Source organism: Scyliorhinus canicula, chromosome 24, assembly GCF_902713615.1.
Source record: "Scyliorhinus canicula chromosome 24, sScyCan1.1, whole genome shotgun sequence".
NCBI classification, from domain to species: Eukaryota; Metazoa; Chordata; class Chondrichthyes; order Carcharhiniformes; family Scyliorhinidae; genus Scyliorhinus; species Scyliorhinus canicula.
Window position 1 is genome coordinate 5900595 of NC_052169.1, and position 26585 is coordinate 5927179.

The window sequence follows — 26585 nt, forward strand, 5'->3', positions numbered from 1 at the left end:
GATGCCAGCACACCAGCTAAGGAAAAGGGAGGCTGCCAGAGAGATAGGAAGAGTGAAGGACAGACGGGGGAAACACAGTCTTGACCCGGGGGGGGGTGAATGGGGTTTTCAAGGAGTTTTATAGTCAGCTGTATGAGTCAGAGCCCCCAGCTGAGGTGGACGGGATGAGGCAGTTTTTGGAAGGGCTGGAGTTTCCGAAGGTGAAGGAAGGGTTGGTGGAGGGGTTGGGAGCCCTGATCAGGATTGTAGAAATAGTAGAGGGTTTGGAGGCCATGCAGTCGGGTAAGGCCCCGGGACCGGACGGCTACCCAGTGGAATTTTACAAGAGGTTTTCTGGGATGCTGGGCCTGCTGCTGAGGAGGGCATTTAATGAGGCAAGGAAGAGGGGTGTCCACCCCCAACAATGTCACAGGCCTCTATTTCATTGATTCTGAAGCGGGAGAAGGACCCAGAGCAATGTGGGACATATAGACCAATCTCCCTACTGAATGTCGATGCCAAATTGCTGGCCACATTCTGGCCTCGAGGTAGAGGACTGTGTTCCGGGGGTGATAGGGGAAGACCAGGGAGGGTATGTTAAAGGCAGGCATCTAACGGCCAACGTTAGAAGGTAAACATGATGCCCTCCGAGGGGGGGGGGGAGGCAGAGGTGGTGGTCGCTATGGACACGGAGACGGCCTTCGACCGGGTGGAATAGAATTATTTGTGGGAGGTCTCGGTGGCGAGTGTGCGGACGAACCGGGTGAGTTCGGACTACTTTAGACTGCACCGAGGGACAAGGCAAGGATGTCCCCTCTCCCCACTGCTGTTTGCCTTGGCTATAGAGCCATTGGCAATGGTGCTGAGAGCGTCAAAGGGGCAGGAGAGGAGACTGGGGGAGTTGCCATTTAAAGTGGTGGGAGGGAGCTTTCGCTACTTGGGTATTGAGGTGGCACGAGGATGGGAGCAGCTACATAGGTTAAATCTGGCCCATTTGGTTGAACAAATGAAGGAGGACTTTCAGAGGTGGGACATGCTCCCGTTGTCACTGATAGGGAGGGTGCAGACTGTAAAAATGACGGTCCTCCCGAGATTTTTGCAGTGCGTCCCTATTTTATACCAAAGGCCCTTTTTCAAGCGGGTGAATAGGGTGATATCTGGGTTTGTGTGGGCGGGTAAAACCCCGTGGGGGGGGGGGGCTGGAGCTGCCGAACTTTAGGAACTACTACTGGGCAACAAATATAGCCATGATTAGGAAGTGGATAGTGGGGGAGGGGTCAGTGTGGGAGCGGGTGGAGGTGGCCTCATGTAAGGGCACAAGTTTGGGAGCATTGGTAACAGCTCCTCTGCCGTTCTCACCGGCCCGGTACTCCACAAGCCCGTTGGTAGTGGCGGCCCGGAGAGTCTGGGGGAAGCATATGGGAGAGGAGGGCGTGTCAGTGTGGGCTCCAATCTGTGATAATCGCCAGTTTGTTCCAGAGAAGATGGATTGGGGGGGGGGGGGGTTCAGAGGTGGCAGAGAGCAGGGATTGAGACGCTGGAGGATTTATCTATTGATGGGAGCTTTCCCTGGTTGGAGGAGGAGTTTGAATTGCCGGATGGGAATGGGTCTCAGTATCTGAATGTAAGGGATTTTACGCAAAGGCAGGTTTCGATCTTTCCGCTTCTACCACCGCTGGGAATACAGGACAAGGTAGTTTCTAGAAAGGTGGTGGGGGAGGGGAAGGTATCGGGAATCTCTCAAAAATTTATGGAATAGGAGGGAACCCAGATAGGTGAGATAAACGTAAATGGGAAGATGAGCTGGGTAAGGAATTAGAGGCGAGTCTGTGGGAGGATGCTCTGAGCAGAGTCAACACAATCTCATCATGTGCCAGGCTCAGCCTGATACAATTCAGGTGGTTCACTGGGCACACATGACGGTGGCCTGGATGAGCAGGTTTTTTGGGGTGGGGGACAGATGTGTGAGGTTGGCAGGAGGGCCCGCAAACCATGTCCACATGTTTTGGGCATGCCCGAAGCTTAGGGGATTCTGGCAGAGGTTTGCAGATGTCATGTCCACGGTACTGAAAACAAGGGTGGTGCCGAGTCCAGAGGTGGCGATCTTTGGAGTGTCGGAAGACCCGGGAGTCCAGGGGGTGAGAGATGCTGGCGTTTTGGCCTTTGCCTCCTTGGTAGCCCGGAGACGGATATTGCTAGCGTGAGGGACTCAAAGCCCCCAAAATCAGGGCTATGGGTTAGCGACATGCTGGGTTTCTCAGACTTGAGAAAATTAAGTTCGCCGCGAGAGGATCAACTTTAGTGTTCGTTCGGAGGTGGCAGTCGTTCATCAACTTCTTCGAAGAAAATTAAACGGTCAGCAGATTCAACAAGGGCGGGGGAGAGAGAGTGTTAGGTTATTTTCCGACTAGATTAGGCAGAAACAGTGGGAGATGGAGGAATGTGTTACGCACTGAACTATGTTTATATTTGTATTTTTTGTTAGAAAACTATAAATGCCTCAATAAAATGTTTTTTTTAAACTGGGCCTTTCAGGCATTCTATCAGACAGCTACAATACAGCTTTGATGCCACAAGAGTCTCGATACATCTCACTGCCATTTGTCATGGTGCAAATATAGAACATAGAACATAGAACAGTACAGCACAGAACAGGCCCTTCGGCCCTCAATGTTGTGCCGAGCAATGATCACCCTACTTAAACCCACGTAACCCGTATACCCGTAACCCAACAATCCCCCCATTAACCTTACACTACGGGCAATTTAGCATGGCCAATCCACCTAACCAGCACATCTTTGGACTGTGGGAGGAAACCGGAGCACCCGGAGGAAACCCACGCACACACGGGGAGGACGTGCAGACTCCACACAGACAGTGACCCAGCCGGGAATCGAACCTGGGACCCTGGAGCTGTGAAGCATTGATGCTAACCACCATGCTACCGTGAGGCCCCCGCAGCTAATATACTGTCAAATTAAGTCTAGTTAATTTCAACTAGCAATTACCCTCTGCGGAAGAATGGAGTAGGTGACAAATGATACTTCTTTGGTATCAAATGGATACCAAAATGACATGACTTATAATGGAAAAATGGAAAAGTGGAACGGATTCTAACGTCCGTGGTAGACACAATAACCAGGTACCTGAGCCAGGCAGGTCCACAAGGGACAGCTGATGACTGCTGATCAGCCACGGTGAGTTCAGGAGGCCTGAACCCTGATGATATAATGCCTAATGATGCCTAACCACGGGCTGATATTTTTCTCACTTGGCTGAAAAAACTCCTGAACGTTCCAACAGGTCGGAGTGTCCTGGCTGGCATCGCAGCTGGATCCTCGCCTGTGTTCTGTGCAGTGCTAACTTGATAAAACTCCAGGAAACACAGGTTTTTTAAGTTATGGCTCTTGCTATGTTTTGCCAGTTTCGGCCTAAACTCTAGGGAGAGAGTGTATACTTCATCGGATAAACAGAAATTCCATTTGCATGGCTTTCTCAATAGCCAGATTTTTGAGCGCACTTTTCGCGTGCCAGATACCCAGCTAATCAGACAAAAGTCTTTCACACCAAAATATGCAGTAGTTAGGGCGGCGCAGTGGTTAGCACTGCTGCCTCACGGCACTGAGGTCCCGGGTTCGATCCCGGCCCCGGGTCACTGTCAGTGTGGAGTTTCGCACATTCTCCCCGTGTCTGAGTGGGTCACACCCCCACAACTCAAAGAGATGTGCAGGGTGGGTGAATTGGCCACGCTAAATTTGCCCCTTAATTGGGAAAAAAAAAAGAATTGGGTCCTCTTATTTTAAAAATAAAAAATGCAGTAGTCACGGAGGACTCCTGCTTAACAGATTTCTACAGACCTCACTTAACAGCATAGGACAATTATCAAATTTGGTAAAGATCTTTAGTACTCCCATGTTATTTACATAAATTTGTTTAGCTTGGGAAATATACATTTTTTTAAACTAAGAAAATCAGTGGACTGAAAAGCACATGACTTCTTTTGTAAAAGTTTGATCGTACATTCAGGGGAGAGAGAGAGAGAGAGAGAGAAGAAATAATTTATAAGCAAGTGCTGTGTGTACCCGGGCATCTCTCCGATTAAGAATAAAATCAGTTTTAACTAATAATTCTTAAACAAAAGACAGCCTCCAAAGCCTGCAAGTCAGATACCGATTGTTTAGTACGGTTCTGTACACCAGAACACGATGAATGAAAGCGGAATCTGAAACAATGAAGGTATTCCTACAGTGCAGTTAACATGTTGAAAGTGCACATTCCTGTCATATCACCCACAGCGTTTCTTCCCTCACCAGTTCCTCCGTTGGGTTTTGAGCAATATTCAGCATTTTCTAAGGTATAAAATGCGCAAAGTTAAAATGTTACGGGCCTACCTTTAATTGAAACCAGAAGTTGTCAAGCAGGGAACTGAGCGGTCATGTTGGCCCTTTATACACGGTACAGCATTTGATAGGGCGTTTAAACTTTAATCTAATCTCTTCCTGTTCGCTCTACCTAAACAGGATTGCCCACATTACAGCTGCATTCCTCACTCTGTAACCTACAATACTTACTGGCAGCCAGCAGGGACACTCACATCAATTAAACACACATACATGGCTAACAGTGCGAGGCTTGACTGATCAATTTTAAATGCAAGAAAGCTCTGGATGTTACAATAAGCCGAGAGCAAAGGGAAAGGAGAAACCGAATCCTCTTCCTCCACCCGCAACTTGTTCCTGTAGTCTCTTACCCAAATTACTGTAAGTCGCACTGGTGATGCTGTCGTCAGCAGATTCACTGCCCGTATCTTTATCGTCCTGAGATCCTGTGGTGACCAGCATCAAAGTCATCGTACCAGGTGTCTCTTGGTTCGCTAATGCTGATCTTTGAACTTCTGATACTTGTGGTGGCATGTCTTCAACGGTCATCTCACCCGGAAGGCTGCTGAATAAATTAAAGGTTTTCCTTCAGCTTCCATAATTCACTAAATGTTCACATATAATTCTTGGTCTAACAAAACAGGGGTATTTATCTTTAACACTGCACTCCAAAAATTTTCCTGACTTTTAACTCAACCATTGTTGAAACAAAAAATGCACAACTCAGGTACAGTTAAACATATGTTGAAATTTATTAAGCGAAGACTTGCAAGAACTTGTTTGTTCAAGGATCCCTGGGTGATTTTAGCTTAATTTTACAGTCTCTTCAATTAATCTTGTTCCAAGGCACAATCCAGCAGAACAGGTTTCTTTAAAACTTGTGATTTACCCTTATTTAGCCATAGAGAAAGTCCTAATTTGAAATCCACCATTTATTACAGTTTCTACAGGGCGCCATACCTCAACAAAGGTTTATACTTAACTAAGGTGTGTCCCAATTGATAACTACAAAACCCTTTGGTGTTTACACTGCATTTGGTCAAAGTGCCAACAATTTAAACTAAAGTTCTCCATGCGTTCTTAAGCCCTGAAGAACACTTTTTTAAAGACCATTCCTGGGATAATTTATTCCTTTTTTCTTCAGCTACTTATTTATGAATCGATTTTAAATTCTTCAGTTCAAATGCAATTAAGTTTCAAATCAGCAGAACTACAGCAAAAGGTATCAAGTTTGCTCCTGCACTATGCTCCCACTGCCGTAAAACAGAATTTGCAACTGTTAACTTACCTACTCAAATCACTGACACAACTTCCCATTGAAACAAGTGTTTTGAATTTGCTTCTCAACTTCATAAACATGTTTTGAAAGCAGCTGATTAACTCGAGCTCTAAAGTTCTGCACAGTGATATCATCAGCCAGACCTGCCTATCGAAGGTTGAAAATCTGCCAGCATTCTCTCTACCTGTCGTATTTTGAGGTCACTAACTGAGTCAGACTTATTAACACTTACAGAGCTGCTGTGTTCAATGTAATTTCTGGAGGCTCCAATTCAGTACAGTTGGAGAATAAGACAAAGCATGTGTTTGTGCCTAACTAGGAAGCACAATTCCTGCAATCCTACTTTTAAGTTTGAATGCAGGAACATTGAAAATATTTTTCTAACTGCAGCCAAAAGTTTTTTTGCCAGCTTTCAGTTATGTACAAAAACAAGTGTGCCTTCTAGAATCGTACCTGAATTTCTCAATAAGTAAATACAAAAGAAAATTTACCACAATGTGAACTGTCTTTCGTTCCCTCTTATTTTGCACACGGTTTTCTTAACTACCCATGTCTCTCTCCATTGTTGTCCTCCCCCATCCAACTCACTACAATCTCCCCCAGTTTGTCCCCCTAGCTTTGTTTGAGAGTCTCCAGATTCAAAACGTTATCTCTGTTCCCTTTCCACAGATGCTGTTAGACCTGTTGAGATTGTCCAGCATTCTGTTTCTGTGGTTAGCACTGCTGCCTCACGGTGCCGAGGACCCGGGTTCGATCTCGGCCACAGGTCAGTGGCCGTGTGGAGTTTGCATATTCTCCCCGTATCGGTGTGGGTCCCATCCCCACAAACCTAAAAGAAATGTATGGTAGGTGGATTGGCCACACTAAATTGCCACTTAATTGGGGAGGGGGGGGGAAGAATTGGGCATTCCAAATTTATTTTTCAAAAATCATTCTCTGTTTTTGTTTCAGATTCCTGCATCCGCAGTAATTTGCTTTTATCCCCAGTTGTGGAATAGGTATACAAGAGAGAAACTGGCTACATGATCCATGCCCGAGAACTGCTGTTGAGCACATTGGGTGATTGATATTTCACACACTGTTCCACTGGGGTAGAGGGGGGAGGGTAGATTAAGCACTCCATCTCTTACCTTTCTGCCTTTTCAGATAGCTGAGCAGAGAATAAGAGGGGCAAAGCTGTCATTTATTATTCTGGATTATTTTCCAGGGGTCTCTCCTGAAAAGAGATGTGATATGCCCATGGTTAAAGTTTGCCGATAGTCCATAGAATCCATACAGTGCTGGAGGTGGCCATTCAGCCCATCGAGTCTGCACCAACTCTGCAAAAGAGCACTCTACCTAGGCCCACTCCCCGCCCTATCCCTGTAACCCCACGCATTGATCATGGCCAATCCTCCTAACCTTCATATCGTTAGACTGTGGGAGGAAACTGGAGCACCCGGAGGAAACCCACGCAGACACGGGGAGAAACTGCAAACTGCACACAGTCACCCAAGGCCGGAATCGAACCCCGGGTCCCTGGTGCTGTGAGGCAGCAGTGCTAACCACTGTGCTACCCAAATTGAAACTCTACGATGAATGGGTCACACACCTGACTGAACTGGAACTCACAAGAAGATATGCTAAAGAAGAGGCATCACCTTTAGGAGGGGAATGGAAAGATTTGGGTGGCAATGTAATTTTGAAGTAGGAAAAAAAGTAAGCTTACTACAGTTTCACAAATCTACAAAAAGCAAACTTCACTTCCCAACTGGTTACCTGTAAATATGAAAAAAATATGAAAATACACAAAGAACAATACAGCACAGGAACAGGCCCTTCGGCCCTCAAAGCCTGTACCGGCCATAGTACCTGCCTAAACTAGAATAGTATTTACTGACAGAGTCCGTATCCTACCATTCCCACCCTATTCATATATTTGTCCTGATTCCTCTTAAATGCCAATATCGTACCTGCTCCCACCACCACCCCAGGCAGCACGTTCCATATATTTACCACCCTCTGTGTAAAAAACCTTGCCTCGCACATCTGTTCTAAACTTTTCACCACATACTTTAAACCTATGTCCCCTAGTACTTGACTCTCCTACCCTAGGAAAGAGCTATCCACTCTGTCCATGCCACTCAATCTTGTAGACCTCTATTAGATCGCCTCTCAACCTCCGTGGTTCCAGTGAGAACAGACAGAGTTTATCGAACCTCTCCTCATAGCTAATGCCCTCCATACTAGGCAACATCCTAGTAAACCACTTCTGTACCTCTCTCCAAAGCATCCAAATCCTTCTGGTAGTTTCACGACCAGAATTGTGCACAATATTCCAAATGAGGACTTACCAAGGTCTTGTACACCTGCAACGTAACTTGCCAATTTTTATATTCAATGCCCCGGCCGATGAAGGCCTGCATGCCGTATGCCTTCTTGACCACCTTATCCACCTGTTGCCACTTTCAGTGATCGGTGGACATGCACGCCCAGATCTCTCTGCCTGTCAATACTCGCAAGAGTTCTACCATTTGTTGTGCAAATTTCTACATGAATTGGACCTTCCAAAGTGCATTACCCCACACTTGTCTGGATTAAACGGCATCTGTCATTTCTCCACCCAAGATTCCAACCAGTTTATACCCTGCTGTATCCTCTGACAATCCTCTTCACTATCCGCAACTCCACCAATTTCTGTGTCGTCGTGAATTTACTAATCAGACCAGCTACATTTTCTTTGTCATGTGAGAGTACCTTTAAGAAATGGATTTTTAAGCAATGTACCTTTAAGAAATGGAGCAGCTTATATTACTGACGTGATGTCAGAGGGTGGGGGGGGGGGGGGAGCTGAGCTCACTTCTGCTTTTAGTTTCAGTTTGAGAGAGAGCAGCTGAAAAGTGCCTGGCTGGTTCGCTGCGAGCTGTTTGAAATGAGAAAGCCAGTTTTGATAAAAAGAGCTTGGGTGTGTCTGTGTGTGCAGTGAGCTGGATCTGCTGTGATCTCTGCCATGAAAGACTATCTCTGAATCATTTGGGTGACTTAAACTCATAATAGTGATGTCTTTAACCTGATGTGTTTCTGTTGTTAAAGGTAAAGTCTTTTGGAGGTTTGAAGGAACATTTTGAGGGATTATTTAGTGTTGTATTATTTTCGGGGTTATCTTTGAAGGGGTGTTAAGTGATCCAATGTTTATTTAAAAGGTTAAGTTGAATTCATGGAATAAACATTGTTTTGTGTTTAAAACCTTACGTGTCCATAATTGTAATACCACACCTGGAGAACAAGCTGTGCGCTTCAAAAGCAACAATACATTAAAGGGGGTGGTTGGTTGAATTCCATGGTACATTTTGGGGTTCTGAAAACGCCGCTCCCATAACATCTTCCAAATCATTTATATACACCATGAACAAGAAAGGCCCCAGAACTGATCCCTGTGGAACGCCACTAGTCAGCATTCCATTCAGAAAACCATCCTTCTACTGCTACCCTCTGTCTTCTGTGCCCTAGCCAGTTCTGTATCCAACTTGCCCACTCTCCTCTGATCCTATGTGCCTTCACCATTTGTACCAGTCTACCATGAGGTGCCTTGTCAAAGGCAGAAATGTTGCTGTAATATTTATTCCAGAGTTCCTTACACTCTGCGGTTTTAAACTTCACAACTAGTGAATTACGTGGGGAAAATAGGCAAGCAATAGAGACTGTTGTAGCAGAAAAACAGAACCTACAATGTTGAAAGTTACAAGCGATAGAACAAATTACAACTCTAAGACATCCCAAAGTACCTTACAACCACTGGAATGCAATTGAAGCACAGCCACTGTTGTAATTTAGGAAATACGTCAGCTTCATTTGTGCAGCGGAAGTTCCCACAAGCAGCAATGGGATAAACAACTGAATACAGTGTTAATGTAACCCTACATGTGACAATAATAATGACTATTATTATTAGAATCTGCTTTAGTGATACTGACTGAAGGATGAATATTGGCATAAATATTACAGGACAAAGTCCCCTCCCCTTCTTAAAATATCCCATAGAACTATTAAATGTCTACCCGAGAAGGCAGACTGGGCCTCAGTTTAACACCTGCAGCACCTCCAACAGTGCAGGATCCCTCAGAAGTGTCGGCTTCAATTGTTCGTCCATTTCTGGAGTGGGGACTGACCCACAACCTACTGCGTCAAAGGGAGGGTTGTGTCAATGAGCGCTGGCTGACAGCTCTGTGTTGTGAATAAAGGGATCATATAGTTGTTAACCTACAACTTTTCAGGCTATTTTGAAAGGCACAACTCAGGTCAGGGCTTAGTGCAGGAGTGCACTTTGCTCCACTCTCAGTGGACTATCCGGATTTTGGTATCTTCTATCTTACTGCCACTTCTCTCAGCCGAGAAGTCAACATGCCACAAATTAAACAGGGAACTTGAGAAACAGTGTGTGTTGCATATGTAATTAGCAAAAAATCTGGACTAATAGTTGTTTACAATTACCCATCAACAAAACTGACTAACCACAGTCAAGATTTCAGTCGATCATTATTATAATTAATATGTACGAAGCTATTCAGCTTCCAACCACACAGAACATTCCCACTAAGCTGCGTAAGTGCTGATGCAGCAGTCTGGGGGGCATTGCGCAAGTCTTGCTCTACGATAAATACCATGTGCCGCACCACAGAATGTAATTGAAAACAATCACCTTCTGAAAATACTGCGCATGCACAAAAACTACATTTTAAAGCAAAAATTGGCCACGCACAATATATACTTCAGTATCCATTATGAGAATGGAGTGTAATGTTACCAAATCGTGAAAGCTACTGAATCACCACGAATGTGATTCAAGATGATGATTGACATTCAAGTCACCTCTTCATTCAAAATACTTATTGCGCTTCTCTCTCCTCGCCACTATTTCACAATATATAGGACAGGTTCGTTTTAATATTGCTCATACTTCAGCAATAGGAAGTCACACAGACAGACGGTAAGTTGTATGTGGATTCACCCATGTCGAGTTCTTTTTTTCCCCCAATTTTTATAAATTTAGAGTACCCAATTCATTTTTTCCAATTAAGGGGCAATTTAGCGTGGCCAATCCACCTAGCCTGCACATTTTCTTTTGGGTTGTGAGGGGTGAAACCGACGTAGACACGGGGAGAATGTGCAAACTCCACACGGACAGTGACCCAGGGCCGGGATCGAACCTGGAACCTCGGCACCGTGAGGCCGCAGTGCTAACCCACTGCGCCACCGTGCTGCCCTCCATGTCGAGTTCTTTAAAACTTTGGTGGATTTTAAAGTTTGTAGGTGTAACATGCAACCTGCTAATCAGCTGGATGCATACAATTTGCACCTAGCATTAGCTTAATCTCAGGTTATGCTTCAAACACATTTGAAAAATTGAACTCCAAATCGTCAGTTGATTCTCATTCTCCAATTGGTACTTTTCCACACCTTCAGCATCAGGTCATCAGCGAGGTGTTAATATTGATATTGATTCACTCTCTGTTTCCTAGTGACAGACAGTTCGACAATGTAATCATTCTGAATTGCCTGATGTCACCACAACAACGCATGCAGGTTAAAAGCAATGAGGTCAACATTAGTTCTTCCCCGGTCGACAGGTTTAAAGGGCCCGTTGCCCAGGTGTGACAGGGGTAAGAGGGGCAAATTTGTTTCAAGGTCTTGGTCGCATTTAAATAGAACCAATGAGCCACCCCAAAGCAGCTTGCCATATCTGGTGCAATATTGGCACACCGACAAAAAAGTTAGTCCAGAAATGAGGGTCAAGGAAACTTGGGAGTGGCAACAACCAGATTATCTTTGGAGCCCAGAGGAATCCTTGCTCAACAATAATTTGCCTCTATACAACACCTTTAACAAAACATCCCAAGGCATTCCACAGGAGCATTATCAGATCAGAAACTTTGACACTGAGCCACTTTGGGGAAAAGTTTGGTCAAAGTGGTAGGTTTTAATAAACGTCACAAAGGATCGTCAGGATCGGGTAAAGGCCCTGCAAGCATTTTAAAACAAGGAGGAGATTTTTCAATTTCAAACAAGGGGGAAAATAATTAAACTGATGCTCAATTCAAAAGAGCATTAATGTACATTTATAATTGCATTGTGCAACCAACAAGACATCAATACAGTAATCAGATGGGAACTTTACTTGCCACAAATATGGTTTACTTTTTCCTGGTTTCACAGAATCCTCCACATTTCCCAGCAATATATTTCCTTGCTGGATTAGTGGGATTGTCCAAACCCCTGGAAGCCTTGGCAGTTCAGGTGCACAGAGGAGAGCACTGATACTGGGACAGTGGTCATATTGGACTCTCAATAGTTCACACTAATTCCCTGGCAGGCTAGGAAAACTTTTGCACTGGCCTGTAGAATCATTTTCTGCTGACTCGATAGATTTGGGTTATGAAAATCGGAGCTAGTTTAGAAAGGCATTGTTTCTTGCAAGCTCGATGCTGCTTGTGGGCTGGCACGGTGGTTAGCACTGCTGCCACGCAGCGCCAGGGTCGCAGGTTCAATTCCGGCCCTGGGTCACTGGGCGGAGTTTGCACGTTCTCCCCGTGTCTGCGTGGGTTTCACCCGGGGTGCTCCGGTTTCATCCCAAAGTCCAAAGATGTGCAGGTTAGGTGGGGTTACAGGGATAGGAGAGTGGCCTGAGTAGGGAACTCTTTCAGAGGGACGGTGCAGACCTGATGGGCTGAATGGCCTCCTTCTGCACTGTAGGGATTCTAAGCGTCATGTGTTTTTTAAAAACCTCAGATTTTCGACGTAACATTTCACAAGGCTGTGAAAACATCACCGAAGAAATTTTCGCCATTCTCTTGGTGCCACAGAAACAATATTAACTAATTTCTAAAAACATTTAGAGGTTGTTAGGAATGCCTTCCAACTCATTGTATCCTATCCCCAATTATTCCAGGCTCAAATTTGTTCAAGATTACAGTGCATATAGTGTATCCAAGCTTATATAAGCCCCTGGGAGCCTGAGCTCTCATGCTGTACTGCTGGTGTAAATGTTTTGAGAGCAGACACTTCTGCCAAGTATGATCCTGATTTAGAAGATAAAATGCAAGAGGGGCCTGGATATGCTACATCCACAAATATTAGAGGTTAGGGAGGAGAGAGCAGAGGCACAGCTTTAGATAAAATCATGAGAGAAGGGATGATGCCAAAGAACTGAGGGACAGCTAACATGAATCTAATATACTAAAAAGGAAGCTAGCCCCGTGTCTGCGTGGGTCTCACCCATACTACCCAAAAGACATGCAGGGTAGGTGGATTGGCCACGCTAAATTGCCCCTTGATTGGAAAACAAATAATTGGATACTCTAAATTGTAAAAAAAAAGGAAACTGGAACAAGTCCAAGGGACAGCCAACCAATGAGGTTAACCTCAATGGTAGGAAATTTCAAAACAAATTTAGAGTACCCAATTCTTTTTTTTCTCCAATTAAGGGCAATTTAGGGTCAATCCACCGATCCTGCACATCTTTGGGTTGCGGGGGTGAGACCCACACAGACACGGAGAGAATGTGCAAACGCCACACGGACAGTGACCTGCGGCCAGGATTGAATCCGGGACTTGGACGCCCTGAGGCATCAGTGCTAACCACTGCGCCACCCTGCTCCTGCCCCCCCCCCCCTCCCCCCCCCACAATGGTAGAAAAGTTAAGGAAATCTTTGCTCTAAGAAGTAGAAAAACAAGCAGTCATCAGCCTGTTCCAAGAGGAAGTGGTGGGGAGGAGGAAAGGAAGACAAGGGATGCACACACAAGAGAAAAGAGCTGGGAGGAGGGGGTGGGGAGGAGGAGAGAAAGGGACCCCAAGGGAAGCACAAAATGAAGCACAGGGACAGGCCACGTAGCCACCCCCACTCCTCCCAATAATAAAAAAATAAAATCTAAAATCCCTAGCAGAAAGAAGCGGAGTACAGTACGTGGCACCCAGGGCAGACAGCAACACTAAGAGGGGGACTAAACGACCAGCGAGGGATGGGGAGGGAGGGGGGGAATCTCATGTAAAAACTGTTGCAAATAAGACACAAACTTGTTGTAAAAACCAGATACACTTGAGCTGGGAAATAGCAATAAAATACTTTTTGAACAAAAGCAACTAGAAACGGAAAATAAAGAGCAATCACAGACTGCAAAAGAAGTCATGCTTGACCAACCTTTGAACAATTAACAGAAAGGGTAGATAAGGGATTATGCAATATATTTGGATTTTCAAAAATGCCTCATGACTAAAGTAGGAATATGTGGAATGGGGAGATAAGTAGTAGAAAGGATAGAAAGCTGGCTCCAAAACAGAAAACAGAAGGTAGGCATATTATAATAATAATCTTTATTAGCATCACAAGTAGGCTTACATTAACACTGCAATGAAGTTACTGTGAAAAGCCCCTAGTCGCCACATTCCAGCACCTGTTCGGGTACACAAGAGGGAGAATTCAGAATGTCCAATTCACCCAACAGCACGTCTTTCGGGACTTGTGGGAGGAAACCGGAGCACCCGGAGGAAACCCACGCAGACACGGGGAGAACGTGCAGACTCCGCACAGACAGTGACCCAAGCCGGGAATCGAACCCAGGACCCTGGAGCTGTGAAGCAACAGTGCTAACCACTGTGCTGAAAAGGTAGTTAGTTACTCAAGACTGGCAAAGCCAGAGTCCAATTATAAAATTTGTGGACAATATCAAATTGAGGGAAGGACTGAGACAAAATTGGCGTGTAATTACAAAAGTCATTCACCAAAGATAAATGTGAGGTGCTGCATTTTGAGAGGAGGCCTCATGGTACTGAGAAAATAAGTAGCTAAATGGGGCAGCGGGACAGAGGGATCTAGGAGGTACAGATACACAAATTGCTGCAACAAGGAATCGTAGAGTGAAAAGCATAGATGAATTTAAAGGAGAAGCAAGGTGAGCACATAATGGAGAAAATAATAGAAAGATTTGCGGATGGGGTTAGATGAAGGAGGTCCGGGGGGGGGGGGGGGGGGGGGGGGGGGGGGACACGACTATAAACCCCGGCATGGATCTGTTGACCAAATAGCCTAGTTTCTGTACTGTAAATACTTCTTTGTTCAACTTTGCAAAGACAAAGGTCTTTTGGTCCATCAAGCTTACTGCCTTCAAAAGATCAAATACAATTTGTAAGATACACTTTCTCCAATTTCCTAAACAAGGCTGAAAAGTAAAACTTCTGAGAGCAATTGTAAAATTCATTCCTGACCCTGAACAAAGGTGAGACTACCCCAATATTAATTCATCCTCAATCACAGATTCCCCCCAGCCATGCTAGATACCACCTTCAAAAGATGGAGGCGGGAAGGGGGCACACCGAGGAAGGGTGCTGAAACCAATGGAGGGAGGGGGGAAAGAGAGGAGGAAGGGGGGTTATCATAGACCAATCCAGAGGTCAATTAAACAATAATCAGATTATCCAAAATTTTGGCAAACACCTCATGGTCTTAATGAACGAGCAGTGAACACTCTCAAGTTCCGGTCTCGCAATGTTATGAATGCAAACTATGGTAATTCATTCTTGTTCAACGGGCTTTACTGGAGAAGAGTTGCACAATGTCACTGGGAGGGGAGCTACGCAACTGTCTGCTTCCAGTTTGCCTCCACTCAACAGCTTCAGAGAACAGGCCAGAGACATAACAGTTGATGAGATCATAAAATTATCTTTTACAATTTGGGATTGTATTCAGTACCAGCCAACTGAGAATATACCTCTCTTTTGTTCAAAAGTAAATATCAGTGGTTAACAATGTAATTAAATTCTACGATCATCTTTTTCTTTAGGGATGCACTGTATCATTTTAGTCATTTACAGGGTGTGTACATCACCGTTTGGGTCAGCATTTATTGCCCATCTCTAATTGCCCTCGAGACACTGATGGCGAGCTGCCTTCTTGAGCCACTACAGTCCCGGAGCTGCAGCCACACCTGCTGTTAGGGAGTGGATTCCAGGATTTTGACCCAGCGAAGTCCATGTCTATCCAGGCTTGGGCTGACAAGTGGCAAGTAACCTTCGCGCCACACAAGTGCCAGGTAATACCCATCTCCAACAACAGAGAAACTAACCATCGACATTGAATGAGATTACCATCGCTGAATTCCCCTGCTGTTGACATCCTGGGGATCACCATTAACCAGAAACTGAGCTGAATAAGCCATATAAATAATGTTGCAACAAGAGCAGGTCAGAGGCTAGGAATCCTGCAGCGATTGACTCCCCAAAGTCTAACCAACATCTTCAAGGCACAAAGTCAGGAGGGTAATTGAATACCCTCCACTTGCCTGGATGAGTGCAGCTCCAACAACACTTAAGAAGCTTGATACCCAGGATAAAACAGCCCGATTGATTGTTACCCATTCTACAAATATTCGCTCCCTTCGCCACTGATGAATAGTGGCAGCATTGCGCACTATCTACAAAATACACTGCAGGAATGTACCAAGGGTCCTTAGGCAGCACCTTCCAAACCCACAATTGCGATCATCTAGAAGGTAAAGTCGCCATAGTCCTGGATCACCACAGGCTTCTTTCCCCTGAGGGAGAGAGCTGACTGGTGGTGATTTCATCTGAGGAACGCCACACCTCATGTGAAGGGCAAGATTGAGGGCACAAGATGAATAACCTCAGCTGATATGAGAATTTAACCCGTACTGCTGCCTTAGCTCTGCATCATGAACCAGCTGTCAAGCCAACCGAGCTAAACTAACCACCAGCCGACTCCCATCTAGAAGGACACGGGCAGCAAATACCTGGAAACACCACCGGTAAGTTCCATGCTAACTCACTCAACCATCCTGACTTGGAACTTGATATCAAGGGAGTCACTCTCACCTCTGGATTTCAGATCTTCTGTCCATGTTTGAACCAAGGCTATAATGGGTTCAGGAGCTGAGTGACCCTGGCGGAACTCAACTGAGCTTCAGTGGGAAGGTTATTGCTAAGCAAGTGCCGCTTGATAGCTCCCTTCCATCACATCACTAATGATCAAGAGTAATGGTACTGCTTGTCTGGATGTTCCATAGACCCATGTGGCAGACTGTAAATCAAGTGTTCACCAAGAAAAAAGGTTCACTTTATTTACTATTTGTATGTCTTTAGAAAAATACATTTATTCCCAAAGATACCCCTGAGCCTTGCCCCAACCAAGAACAGTGGCCAGAGGCCCAGGCTAATGCTCTGCGGACTCAGGTTCAAATCCCACTATGGTAGGGGGTGGAATTTGAATTCAATTAATAAATTGGGAACATAAAAGTTAGTCTCAGTAGTGGTAACCATGACCAACACGTTTTTTCACACAATTAAAGAAAGGCATCTATGCAGCTTTTTAATGAGTGAACTACAGACAAGAAATATGCAGTTCAATGGGGTTGAAAAAAAAATAAACAAGCTCAGTTAACTAGATGATATTTTTAAATTGCACGAAACTATAAATTTCAGTTATAAAAGTTAAGCAGTTATACATATAGTGGCTGTGTGGGAATTTTTTTAACCTATAAACTTTTATAGTTTTATCGGCTATATTTATTTTAGTTTCAATGGGTTTTCATGGGAACATGAAAATTTGAGGGAAATAAATGTGACCATAGCACTTTAACATGTTTAAAACATCATGAAGCCAACATAGGAACGCAATCAACTAAAAGAAATTAATACGGAGCCAATGTTGACGACTTTAATACAGGCGCCCAAAAACTTGATGAAATATATTGCATTTTTTTTGTTAAGGAGTGTCTTCTCGAAGGTGGACTGGCAGAGGTTCAATGAGGAAATTCAAGAGCTTAAATACTAGTTGGTTGATGGCACAGCCACCTGTGGTGTGGTATAGGTAGTTAGGGATGAACAAGAGGCTATAATTGGCCAACTGGAGATTTTCTAGACTGGAGGTTGTTACAGAGATAGGAATAGGCGAGGCCATGAAGGGATTTGAAACGGAACATGGGAATTTTCAAACTGTAGCGCTGTCAGACCTGAGCCTCATAGGTGAGCGAGCAGGAGGAACATGGGTGAACAGAGCTTGGTGGGGCTAAGGAGATGAGCTGAAGTTTATGGAGGGTGGAAATGGGAGGTCAGCCAGAAAAGCATTGAAGTAGGAAATTCAGAAAGTAACAAAAGAACGGGTGTGATTTCAGCATCCGGAATGATATTTTCACCATAACCACTGCTGTTTTTAATTTTTACAAGAGTACTCTAAGTTCCAACATGTCTGGGCATTGAAAATTCCATCCATTCCTGCAGAATATCTTTCACTATAAAATAGTCTGTGCAGAAAGCTTATGTTATACTAGCAGCAAATACAGGCATGCCTTACACATTCTTATAACCTGCAAAAATCAATAGAAACACAAGCATTTTTCAATATGGCTCACTGCAAAATCTGCAATTTTAAGACCATACTTTATATGTATAAAATATATAATATACAAAATTAACAATATTCCTCACGATATTTGATCTGCAATACTTCAAACTATGAATCAGAATTTTATTTCCTTTTGCATGTGTCACAGCAAGTGGTAATATCCTTCCGGTGTTGTCAATTAGGAAGGGTGTAATTAAATAACTGATGAGCTTATTAGTGCAACGATTACTACCAAACCGTCAGGACATAACTGCAGATACTGGGAAGAGAGTTAATGATTGCAAAGCAATCTCAAGATTCTTACATCGGAATTCATCTTTCTTTCCCTGATTCGTCTTTATTTATTTTGCCAAGAAGGCAAAGGAATGTTAGTAGATATACGATATTTCCAAAACTAATCGAGCAAATGGCAAGATTATTAAAGCCTACAGCTTTAACTGAACCATCAGTCTGGTGATTTTTTTCCCCATCCGCCTCTTCAAGCAGGGAGAGTGCCGATCTTCATTCGGCAATTGCAAACAGGTGTGCAGTCTGAGGGAAAAACTGCAGGATCAATGCATCACTCAATGATTCCGTGCGTCAAAACATTACTCGGACTAGGTCTTGCAAAGCAACACTTTGGACTGTTGCTCTAGTCTAGACAAGTTAGTTTCAAATAGATGTGCTACTTGGCTTGCCAAACCCGCACTGAGTGGTCTTAATGCGTTCAAGTGAAGTGTTCCTACACAGTGGAGCAAGAAATTCAATCCCTCTACGGTGTTCCAGTGGCAGTGGAAACAACAGGCAGCACAGTGTATTTAAGAAATCAATGTTCAGAGTTTAGGCAAATCAGTCTGGTGATGCAAGTACAAGTGACTGGAATAAGAGGGGAGAGTTGCCATTCGTTGTCAGCCTGAAAACGTAGAGGCTTCACAAAAAGCTCTGCAAATCAAAGACCTGAGAGTTGGTTGGTTGAGAACTCCTAAGACAACAGGTCAATTCAAGTGAAAGCCAATTTATAAGTAAAGGTGGGCAATCTATTTTACTTCATTTTCGGAATGCTCAAAATGCTGCAGAAGGCTAACCAAGTAGTAGGAGAGGAAGAGGAACATGCAAGTCCTTGCTTATATTTACCCCCACTGTCCACTGCAATAAATAAAGAAATAAATGCACAGTTGCAAAACAGGTTTAAATACATTCACGTACTTGGTGGAGAAGGTTAGGAAGAGGACTGGCATTTGATAAGTGAAAAATAAAAGGCAACACTTACTTGTTACATTTCTTTGGTGGTGGAGGTGGGGGAGAATTTGGGCTGCTTGGACATCTGATTTCCTTTTCACTGTCAGAAACACCCACTGCAGACTTTTCATCATCTTGCAATGCAGATACAGTGACCTGTGCTTCACTGGGGGTAGAATGGATTTCAGTGTCTATTGCAGTAGCATCCAGTTTGCCAGTCTCAGCCTTTACACCATCCAGTCCAAGCTCCTGTTTGTAACTCAGTATGGTAGCCAGCTTCTCAGATGGTTCTAATATCTTCTGATCACTGCACAGGTGATGCCGCTGTATGGGTGGCGGTGGCAGCATGTGTATCACGCGTCCATTCAGCCCAACTAATTTGTCTTTGTCTTTCTCCTCCTCTTCCTCAGTTTTACGGCGACGGAAAAAGCTTTTGAAGGAGATCCACCGTTTTGGCTTTGCCTCCTGTAGCCGTTGGCGACCCTCTGGATTCAGCAGTGGAGATTCGGTCTCAGGTGTTCGTACAGGGCTGGTTGGCTTCCCCCAGTTACTGAAATGCTTGTGCAGAAGGTTGCTGGCATGGTATGGGGATGATGTAGAACGGGGTGGTGGAAATGGAGGCAATTGTTCACTCTTAGGGCTCAGGCTAGCTGCGCCAGGAGATTGTGCTGTACCAGGTTTAGATGTGGGAACAGTGATCTGCTTTGGTAGAATGCTTTCTTTCTGTCCTTTTGTAAGAGTACTGTCTATCACTTTGGACACTTCTGCTTCACCATTTGCTTGTGGGGAGAATAACGACTTTGGACGGATGTGTATGTCTCCATTGCCTTCGGAGACGGTAGGTGGTTGGGAGTAAAGCTCTTCTGCGCTACTAGCTTTCGACTGTGGCTGGGGATTTTCAGGGGGCAGTTGTGGAGGCTGAATAGATGCAACAATTTGGGAAAGCACAGTGCTGGCATTTTCCCTGCTTCCTGATGAAATCTGCCTTTCTGGCGTTTCCTCTTTCCTGGCTGGAGAGTCTTGAACAGATTTCTGAATTCTAGAAGGAGAGCTGTGATTGGATCCAAAGCTTTTATGCGGTGAGGACTGTGGCAGAATGTGCGGTTTGTTCTGTGCATTGTTGAAGTCCTGCACTTTCTGTGCAACAGAGCCAAGTGTCTTTCTATCTGTGCTGGCACTCGGTCCTTTTGGTTGAGGCATATCTGTGGATTTCCTCACTGTTGATCCGATTTCTTCATATGTGTGACTTGCTGCATTTTCTAAAGCTTCCTTTTTCAAACGTGATCCACTCGGACCCAAGAAGCTTTTATATATGGCCAAGTTATCATAGGCGTTTGGATTAATTACTATTGGTACTTTTATAGCCTTGTGCTTTGAACTCTGCGCATATGTTGGTTCATCATGTATGATAATAGGAAAAGGAGGCATCCCAGCATTGTTGTAACTATTGAATTTGATCTCAGACAGATTTGGAGACTTCACAGGAATAGTTTTCGAAGTAATATTTGTAGTAGTAGGTGAAGTAGGAGCTGATTTGTGACTCATTTGTCCCGGGGGAGGTGTAGGCCCAGAACTGCTTGACATTAAAGCCACTCTGGGCATTTTCTGACGAGGACTAGTGCTGGAAGTCCACACCTCCTGGTATCTATTGATACTTGACTTTTTCTGGTTGTTTATCTGGCTCGAAAGTGATGTGGGTGGGCTTGGACTAACTGGCGAAGTCTTTGTGCCTTGAAGAGATTCGGGTCCACCGTCAGACTTTTTATTGTTCATTGCGGCAGATACGTCAACTACGGTGTACGGCTTACACATACCTGGCGGTTCCAAATCTACAACTCTATATGGTTTTGCTTGTTCTTCCTTGGGAATAATGTTAATTGTCACGGTTTGCCCTGGATTGTCCATGGGGGTTATGGTGAATTCCTGCTTCTCGCTCTGTAGGGCTATCTTTCCATCCTTCTCTTCCAACCGCAACGCAAGGACAGCTTTGTGAGTTTCTAAAGACTTTACTGCTGTGCCCCTTGCTGGCTTAAATGGAGGCTGCTTAACTTGGGGAACCTGTTCATTTTCGTTTAGGCTTTCATAATCCGCCTGAATAAACTTGCTACTTTTGCCATCACTTGGAGAAAGATCGCCATTGCAAAGTTGTTGGTGTACAGATTTTGATGTCCCACTTTGAGATCCCTCAGTTATTGAGGAATCAGGAGATGTAGATTCCGATGATAAAATGCTTGGCATACTGTCCTGACCATATGGGATCAACGCTTCATCACCATATCCATTTAGAATTTCATCATAGCTATCATCATAGTCAACAGCACAAATTCTCTGCAGCGACTGCTTTCGTAGTGGTACCGTATTCCATTTCTTGTCACTGCAGAACCTGACAGGAGACAGGGTGTTGGCCCTAAAATTGGCAAACCGCGGCTGGCCGCGCATACGTATTTCCATTGCCAACAGCTCCTCATCACTTTCATCCCAACTTTCTCGCTCTTCGGTCACACTCTCACTTGACTGATTATCCACTCTTCTTATTTCGCTGCTAAAGGAGCAGCCCGGATAGCAGAAGAGTCCTCCCTCACTGCTGATGATATCGGAACAACTGCTGAGCACCACCCGCTTGCCCATATTCTCTTTCATACCTGCCACAATGCAGCTGGGAGGAAGCTTTCTTTCCAGTGAGCGCTGATAACACTTGTTGATCCTTCCAAGAAAGGACTCTCTGTCACACTCTTTGTTTTGTGAATGGGGCTCAGCCTCAAATCCAACAATTTCCTTCAATACATCAGTTAATCCGTTGTTGTTGTTGTTGGGTATCCTATTATTAACAATTCTGTCTGGGCCACAAGCTCTCTGAGAATTGCTGTTGTTTGCTTCATTGTTGTTGTTCATTGGTTTCCTGTTGAGGAGGACACCGTTCCTATTCCATCGCAGCTTATTTTCACAGCTTTCCGACACCTCCATTTCTGTACTCACAGTTTGCCCATCCATGACCATCATGGTGGGCTTCACAGCAATTGTGGGCTTCTTCGCAACAGGAGGGCGAAAGTTACCAGTGCCTGACCTGCCCCGGTGGTTGTTGCTGTGGTTCGCATTAGTTTTTGAATTGTTACACGAAAGAGGGGGAGTTTCAGAGGCAGCAGACAAACAATGCAAACTTTTGGGTTTAAAACAGTTCTTGCATTCACCAGGCTTCCATACGTGTTCAGTGAAGGCGTTGCAGGCGGACATTTTTCATAGAGCTGTTCATGAGATACCCCTCGCTTACTGCATTCTATTACACTCATTGAAAAGTCTCATTTCCCAATCATCACCAAGATCTTTCATCGGTGTTGCGTGTCAACTCCCACCTGGAAATTAAACAAAACATTCATTAAAGAAAGTTGCATTGAAAGAAAGTTCATGTTTTAATTTATATACAGATGAGTACTAATATTTAATTGCTCCGATTACACTCAATTCACCTCCAGTGAATAGAGGGAGCAATCTTTCTCCATCTATATCTTCTCAAAACAAACATTTTCCAGACCAGGAATGAGTTATAAATCAGAGTGTTCCCCACTTTCTTCGCAGTTCCAAAAATACAGGAGTAAAGGGGCTAACAGTGGCAGTGTTTTCATTTTTTTTTTTAAATTTAGAGTACCCAATTATTTTTTTCCAATTAAGGGGCAATTTAACGTGGCCAATCCACCTACCCTGCACATCTTTGGGTTGTGGGGGTGAAACCCATGCAGACACGGGGAGAATGTGCAAACTCCACACGGACCGTGACCCAGGGCTGCAATTCGAACCTGAGTCCTCAGCGCCGTAGTCCCACTGCTAACCACTGTGCCACTGTGCTGCCCACGTTTTCATTCTTTTAAAAGTGGAATGCGTGTTTGTCATTCCACCCAATAGTTTACAATGATATTATACTTTTTTCAAAATTTAGAGTACCCAATTATTTTTTCCAATTAAGGAGTAATTTAGTGTGGCCAATTCACCTAACCTGCACATCTTTGGGTTGGAGGAGTGAAACCCACACAGACACAGGGAGAATGTGCAAACTCCACACGGACAGTGACCCAGGGCCGGGATTCGAACCCGGGTCCGCAGCGCTGTAGGCAGCAATGCTAACCACTGTGCCACCGTGCTGCCCTGCAATGATACTATACTTGAGGTACATTGAGCCATCAGTTTCAAACCCATGTTCTCCTGAGCCACTGCCTATCTGGCCAGGTTAATGTAATTCTCCCTCAGGCGTTCCCCACCTTAAACTCAACCCCATAACCTCCTTGGGGGAGCAATCAGCATCAGATTGCCACTCCGTACCCACTTACCTGCACCAAATTCCACCCATGGCCTCTCTTACCTGACCCTCCTGGCTCAGGCCGGAGGAGGTGCAGGCAGCCCAGGAATCACAGGGGCTCAGTGTCAAAGTGTAAAAGAATTGGAGAAGGAAGACATGTCCCCCTTCTTTACTGCGCAAACTTCTGTAAAGCAGGCGAGTTTAAAGGTCCCATTGAAAATGACAGGCTTAGCACTGCTGTCTCACGGCGCCGAGGTCTCAGGTTGGATCCCAGCCCTGGGTCACTATCCGTGTAGAGTTTGCACATTCTCCCCATGTTTGCGTCGGTTTCGCCCCCACGTCCCAAAGATGTGCAGGGTAGGCGGGTTGGCCATGCTAAATTGCCCCTTAATTGGAAAAAATGATTTGGGTACTCTAAATTTAATAAAAAAATAAAATGACAGGCCGGTGCTGTTGGGGCCAGTGCACCTTCTCGCTCCACTCCTGCCGATGCTCCCACTCGCAGTCCTGAAATGACCCCCCCCCACCATTCCCACCTATAACACCCCAGTGTTTGCCCTCACCACTGTAGTGGTATTGTCGCTGGACTAGCGATCAGGAAACCCAGGGTAATGCTCTGTGGTCCCAGGTTCGAATCCCAACGTGGCAGATGTGAAATTTGAATTCGATAAAAATCTGGAATTAAAAGCCTAATGATGATCATGAATCCGTTGCCAATTGTCGTAAAAACCCTGTCTGGTTCACTAATCTGCCCTCCTTACCCGGTCTGGCCTACATGTGACTCCAGACCACACAGCGATGCGGTTAACTGCCCCCACTGAAACGACCTAGCAAGCCACTCAGTTCAAGAGCAATTAGGGATGCTGGCCCCGCTCGCCACACCCACATCCCAAGAATGAATTTTTTTAAAAATTCTTTGCTGACTCCCGACTCCTCTCCCCCCTCACTCCCATTTCCAGTTAAACTCCCAGTCAAATCCTGGGATGACGTCAGCTGCTACCTGCACCAACCAGTTTCTGCCAATAGATGGGTGCTGAGTCCATCCAAAACCAGGCAGCTGTCGAGTAAAACTTGTTACATTTACCTTACACAGTGGCCGGAATTTTCCGGCCGTTCACAGGCGGCGGGGTTCTCTGGTTTCACCGGCAGCACACCCCTGCCCGTGGGTTTCCCGGCGGCGTGGAGTGGCTTCAATAGGAACTCCCAGATGCGGGAGCAGGGAATCCCGCTGCCAGCGGACAGCGCACCACCTCCTGCCACTGAGAAACATGCGGATGGGAGGCCAGAGAATAAAACTTTATTTTAAAGATTATTTCATATTAATGCGGACATTTAATAATCAACAGCATTTCAACTTATTATGGCCTAATGGGCTTTTTTCTGCTGGGAAAGTCCTAAAGTACCCAAGCTTGTACAGCATTTCTTCTATATTTCGAGGTTTATTTTATTTTACAAGTTATTTCAGCTCGGAATGCACAATACTGCACACATACGGTATAGTATTTAAACTTGTACATTAGCTTCTCCAGGCATGAAATTTCAGAAGGAACCCAACTCCAGTTTCAATATCGATCGCTTTGATTTACTTAGTCATTTCACTTAAAGTCATCATTTTCAGGAAGGCAGCCACAGACTTACTGTGTCCATACAAACCGCTTCACTTTATTGAAGTCTGTTTTACAAGGCTGCTTTTAAGTTAATTGGGTATTTGTAATTTTAAATATCACATCATAGTTCTTCAAATCTAACTCACTAATACCACACTTGAGAAGTGCAACCAGTACCAGGTTCGAACACTCAATAGTCTGCGTGCTTTCATTTGATTTGTCAGAAATGTAGGGCACTTGTATTTGAAAACTACAGGAGGACAGCAACACGGATTCACTGCAGGTACGATGCCTCATCACGCTGTGATGTTTCACTCACTTTGCATTACTGTGTTCTGAACAGAGAGAAGCACAACTGAGCGAAATGACCTATTGCCCCAGATCTTTAGAAAACGGTTAAAAATCCAGAATATAATCTTTTGAGCAAGTATATGCTGCTCCTATTTAACCAGATCCAGTTTTGAAACTGAGCTATTCAGTTTTCATTATGCGTTGTAACTGTGACATTGGTCATGGAACAGTTCATTTTAAAATATCTTCAAACTTTGCTCATGTGAGTCAAGTTCCCAAGCCACTCAAAAACTGAATTTTAACAAGAGCTTAATCAGTTGGCAAGCCAGATCCTTCTCAGATTTACTGTAGGTACCATAGGAAATAGTTATTATGAACAACAATCTTAATCAATACAAATTACAGTCCAGTCACTTCATGGCTTAAGGATATTTAATTTGAGAGTAAATCTAGTACATACTAGATTTAGAATCACATTTCTCATGTGCTTACATTCATCAGGAAAAGCTTCCTCTACTCGTCCCAATGATTTACCTAAATTGCAAAAGGCCTATTCCTATGAATGAATTGGATATATTTCCATTTTCTTGCACCAGCCCAATTGGGGAAGATAGTTTATGCCATGGGGTTATCCTGGACTAATACTGACCAAATGTGTTTCCTGTCGGGACCTTGCATCTGGCGGAGAGAAGATTTTCATCTATGTCATAGAAATGAAGAGAGTGTCTGAATCAAGATGCTATTATGTATTCCTCCTCCCACACAACACCCACTTGCACCTCCCCAGGTCCCCAAAGGATTACTCTGGGTCTCTGCATTATGAGTCCAGAAACAATAGCACTGTGCCACCCTAAATTGACTCCAATTGCATCAATGAGTTGATTGCATGCTCTACCAGTGCGACAAAGGTAATGAGGTCCTCTAGCTCTCTCTGCTCAATGAAAAAAATTTTACCAAATTCTTACTGAGAAAGTTAGAAGGCATGAATGAAACAATAGTGGATCATTCTAATATACAATATACACCGCGTGGCCCCTTTAAGGGGGTGGACTTTGTTAACTACTGGAAGCCTCCAGTGTAAGTCTCAAGCCACCACAATCTCCAAAAGGACAATTGCTGAAATATTTTCTTTGACTATTAATCAAACAAAATGCA

General features: G+C 44.5%; 1 protein-coding gene across 1 annotated transcript in view; it reads right to left on the reverse strand.

The window, feature by feature from the left end:
* Positions 1 to 26585, reverse strand: part of LOC119956926 (inactive tyrosine-protein kinase PEAK1-like) — a 225376-nt gene that overhangs the window by 26661 nt on the left and 172130 nt on the right. Inside the window, 2 exon segments of the mRNA XM_038784504.1 lie at positions 4730 to 4923; positions 19276 to 22594. Coding sequence (XP_038640432.1) covers positions 4730 to 4923; positions 19276 to 22475 — 3394 coding nt within the window. The 5' untranslated portion in view covers positions 22476 to 22594.